Source organism: Arachis ipaensis, chromosome B06, assembly GCF_000816755.2.
Source record: "Arachis ipaensis cultivar K30076 chromosome B06, Araip1.1, whole genome shotgun sequence".
In the NCBI taxonomy this organism is placed as follows: Eukaryota; Viridiplantae; Streptophyta; class Magnoliopsida; order Fabales; family Fabaceae; genus Arachis; species Arachis ipaensis.
The window spans coordinates 1,355,272-1,360,350 of NC_029790.2; the positions used below are offsets into that span (position 1 = coordinate 1,355,272).

General features: G+C 30.7%; 1 protein-coding gene across 1 annotated transcript; it reads left to right on the plus strand.

Moving 5' to 3' along the window:
- On the plus strand, nt 2,132-3,942 carry LOC107645250 (40S ribosomal protein S15-4; the record flags this gene model as incomplete). Its single annotated transcript, XM_016349236.2, is given in 3 exon segments — nt 2,132-2,238; nt 2,308-2,365; nt 3,447-3,942. Coding segments are annotated over 3 exon segments (414 nt in total), but the record flags the coding sequence as incomplete, so codon positions are not given.

Genomic DNA, 5,079 nt, shown 5'->3' on the forward strand with positions numbered 1-5,079 from the left:
TCATTAATCATTAATCATTATATATTTGTATATAAGTATATGTATTGTTTAATTTATTTTTAATGTGTATTTTTTATTTCAATATGTATACAAGTAGTTATTTTCTATGTACATATAACATGATTAGTCTTTAAAATATCTAATTTACAAATTAGAACTCTAAAATAGTAATTTAAATAATATATAATTTAGAATTTTATTATTTAAGTTTCATATTTTTAAAAAATTGAGTAATCTTTTTCTTAACAATACAATCGAAATATCTCTCTTTTTATATAGAATAATGCTACATATTTAAGTTTTTTTGTTAACCAAATTAGTCTAAGATGACAAAAACCAGTTATGACTAATATTATTCTAAGTCTTATTGTTTAACTTGGTTAGACTTAGTTCATAAAAAGACTTGAATGTATAGTATTACTCTTTATATATAAAGAGTAATACTATACATTCAAGTCTTTTTATGAACTAAGTCTAACCAAGTTAAACAATAAGACTTAGAATAATATTAGTCAATACTTATTTAAAAATTTATTTCTCATACAATTAGAAGTCAATTCTTATTGAGATTCATAGTTAAAAAAGTTCTTTCAATTAATGCAGTTGTTACGAAAAAAATTAAAACTAATATAAAAAAAGATAAATAATACTCTTTTAAGTCGATGTCTATAAAAAAATACAAATTTTATTGAAATTGAGAATTTATCATTCTAATGATATCTAATATGGAATTCTTAAATTGACTATGAAGTACCAAAAATTAAATAAAAAATTATTGTGGGGTCAAATTCAATAATTTAGTGGGGCAAATAAATATTATTATCATATATTGCTCAAAAAAATTTCAAATTGTAGTGGAGGCGTTTACTCCCATAATTTTACACGTACATCCGTCCCTGGTTGTAGCATGGAAAAATGCCATGTTCTTCTTATCTCCCTATCTCAACCATTTAAGCTTGGATCTTTGTCCTCAATATTTATCCTCTTGTCTCCATAGCTGAAATTTTTTTTTTTTAATCTCCTTTTCTTATTGTTGTTGATTTCTTTTAAGATCAGAATTTTGGAATTGTAAGATGCTCCTTTAATTTGCTAAGCTTACTACAATTCTTCTTCTTATGCCCTATTATCCTACATTTGAAATAGTACAATCAAATAGTCTCTCATATATAAAAAACACCTATGTCTTGGGCATTTCCTCTCTGGATAACCAAAAATCAGTTGGCAGTGCCTTTGTTATATTAATATCCACTTTAATCCATAAAAATGACCTTCTAAATATGCCATCTACTATGAAATTTTCAACCTCAGCAACAATTCCTATCATATCTCCCATCAAAGACCGATTCTCTTTTAGACTATAGCTACAAATTGATTAAATTGCTTTTGATGTTCTATGGATCATTCCAAACATTTTACAACCCTTTTTTTATATCCTTAAAACTGCACAATAATTTCTTTTTTCTTATATCTTAGACTGCAATTCTTTGTGAATTTTTCCACATTCTCAAGAGAACATTTTTGCACATTTTGAAACTTATCTCTTTATGATGACTTTTTCTATCAGATTTAAGCAATTAATTTTATATTTTAACTCTCCTTTTTTATTGAAGTTGATCACTTTTTCTTTTATAGACTCGAATTTATAGATAATAATTTTTAATATCTTCTTGTTGTTTTACAAATGTACTCTGGAAATAAGAATTTTAATCAAAATATTTTGTGAATGTGATCTGGTATAGAACGATTATAGAAATGATTGTACAAGAATAAATGATTGAAGATTTTCTGTTGAATAAGAACCAAACGTTACAGTGAGACTCTCCTATGTGAGAGAAGTGGTCTCTCCTACTGAGAGAAAAAAACTCCTCAACGGTACTATGTATTTTTTTTTTTTGGTCAGAACTCAATGTTACTATATAACTTTATACTCGTCAATAAATATGGGTTATTAGAAACATTGAAGCCCAATTTCGAATAGCGGTAACCCGCCCCACGAAAACACCCAAACCCGTTCCCGAACCAAAAGAACTCAACCCGATATAAATCCATAAAATACAAAATCCAAAAACCCTAATCAGAGCTGGTTGAGTAGTGTCGAGCTCCGTCTTAGTTGCAGCAATGGTGAAACAAGAAGAGGACGTTCAAGAAGTTCAGCTTCAGAGGCGTCGATCTCGATGCTCTCTTGGACATGTCCACCGATGAACTTGTCAAGCTCTTCACTGCACGCGCCCGCAGAAGGTGGCTCTCTCGCTGTTTCATTATTCGCATTTTGTGTTTGCGGTTCTGATTGATGTTTTTGATATTCAGATTTCAACGCGGTTTGACGCGGAAGCCTATGGCGCTAATCAAGAAACTCCGTAAGGCGGTGAGTGTTTTAGATTAGATTTTAATTCATTTTTATTTGATTTTGATTAAGGTAATTACCGCCATCGTGATTTAGGTTCGATATTGTCGATGGATTTCTTGTCCGAGTTTATTTTCCTGAGTTAGTAGATTGAATCGTTTACTTGATTCAACAGAAATGTAAACTTCGGTTCATGTCATTAACTGTTGTTATTTTGTCGCAAAAAGCCACGGTATCAATAGTTTAATACTACTTACACGAGTAATTCTATTTCACTCAGGCCGTGTTGATTGTCTAGTTCCCATTCATTATAGTGTATATGCCAATGACCATTGGAAACGAATGCACATTCTATAGCTTCCTTAATTTGTTTATTCACCGAAAATATATTTTTACAATTTAGTGTGATGTATACATATGCTGATAATAAATCTTTTGTTATGGAGAAGTAAAGTTTTATAGCATTATGCATAAAGAAGTCCAGAGGATGTTGAAGAGAGGAAAATATGTCAGACTAAGACCCACTGCACTAGTGTTATACAGTTTGTTTAAGCTGTAATTGTTGAGCATTATTCTTTACATTCTAACTATCCAGTTCTCAAATTGAAGCCATGTTGATATGTTAACCCAATATCTTAATTTAGCATAGTTTTTGTACGCATAAAATTGGCTAATTCGAGATTTCAATAGTGAGATAAGTAATTGTACCCAAGATATGTCATAGTTTTAAAATGGCAGTAGTAATGACTGGTTGACTTACTAGGTCTAACATGTTTCTGCAATATTGTTGTTATCTATAATAAACCAAATACTTGATCCATGTTAATAATTGGGAATTCTTTGATGGAAACTGAAAACGTTTATCAAGCACATTCTTAAGTGGTTTGTTCCTATCCTGTTATCAGCATTCAGCCCATTTAAGCCTATGTTTTGTTACTTGCATTTTAATTTGGAGTAGTTACTGAACAGCTAATAATCTCAGTAGATTGACAGTTTATTAGAGCGTCTCCCTTTATCCTTATGTTGAATAAAATTAAATCTTCTTTCATGGATCAATAATAATTATTGGCAGTTTTAATGTTTCATGTATGATTTGAAATAGAAAAGGGAGGCTCCAGCCGGTGAAAAGCCAGAGCCCGTCAGGACTCACCTACGCAACATGATCATTGTGCCTGAAATGATTGGTAGCATCATTGGTGTCTACAATGGTAAGACCTTCAATCAAGTTGAAATCAAACCAGAAATGATAGGCCACTATCTAGCTGAATTCTCAATCTCTTACAAGCCTGTTAAGCATGGAAGGCCTGGTATTGGTGCAACTCACTCCTCGAGGTTCATTCCTCTCAAGTGAAGGCATCAATGTTATTTTTGTTTTTTTCCTTTCTGGTTCAATTTCTTTACCCTTAGCTTTTACCTGGATTATTTATCTATTTTCTAGTTTATGTTACTTCGCCTTTTTCCGAAATCAGTGAATGTTAGCATTGATTTTGTTAACTATTAATATATGAGCTTTGTAAAATTCTTGGATTTGGCATTGTGCACTGGAGAATTGTCATTTTTCAAGTATTAAATGGGCAAGTACTTAGTTGAATCTGAGTATATGTTGCTGAGTGTAGAAATACCAAATCAACACCGTAACGGCTGCTCAAGAATTCAATTTTACAATGTGCCCTTGTATTATTGTGTCACAATGCACAATGTTAACAGGTAATTGGCAGTGATATCCATACAATTCCAAATTTCGAATGATGATCACAATTTGAGTCACTTCATCATGAGGTGTGATCTAAAACTCGACGAGCCAGCTCAAGAGTCAACTTGATTCTTTGTTTAGCCCAAAAACCCGTAAATATCTATACTCTTCTAGCTTCAATTCATTTCATCTTCTTGCTCCTTAACGTTAATATCTCATTAACATGGAATTGAATAATTGCGGTATATTAATCTTTTCTATATATACTATTTAACAAATCTTGTACCCCTTATCATGGTGTCCTTGCACAGCCTTCCCATATATCTATTAGTAGCCAAAAGATTATGTAAATCATTAATTATACAAAAATAAGATACATTAATATTATGTTCTTTACATTAATTATTTTGTGATGATACATGGCACCACGGGAAAACAAAAAATTAGATAAGATTTTGAGAATGTTAAATAAATTGGGTTGATAGAGGGGTTAGTTTACTAGTTTGTTTAAGTAAGTGTCAGGATTTTGAATTTCGTATTATGCATGTAATAATCTATTGGTTAGCGACAAGCATTTAAATGAAGTTTTGATTTGTAACAATTTAGGCTTAGTTTGGTAAAGCTTTTACTTTTCAAAAGTAGCTTATAAAAGCTAACTTTTAAAAGATGGCTTTATAAAAGTTGTAGCATTTATGTTTGGTAAATCAAATTAAAAATAGCTTTCAATAAACACAAGCAACAACAATTGTATTTGGTAAAATAGCTTTTAAAATTTAAAAATACTATAATAGACATAAATGCAAGCATTAAATTTGAAAATTAGTTAACATATGAGGTTATATTAGACTTTTAAATTTTAAAAAGCACAAGCCAACTTTGAAAAGCTCTTTGTTAGGTGCTTTCAAAAGCACCCCTAACTTTTAAAAGCTGCAAGCACAAGCACTTGGGCTTTTTAATTTACCAAACGCAAAATGAGGTGCTTGTACTTTTTAAAAGCACAAGCACCTCTCCAAAAAGCTTTACCAAACCAAGCCTTAGTCTT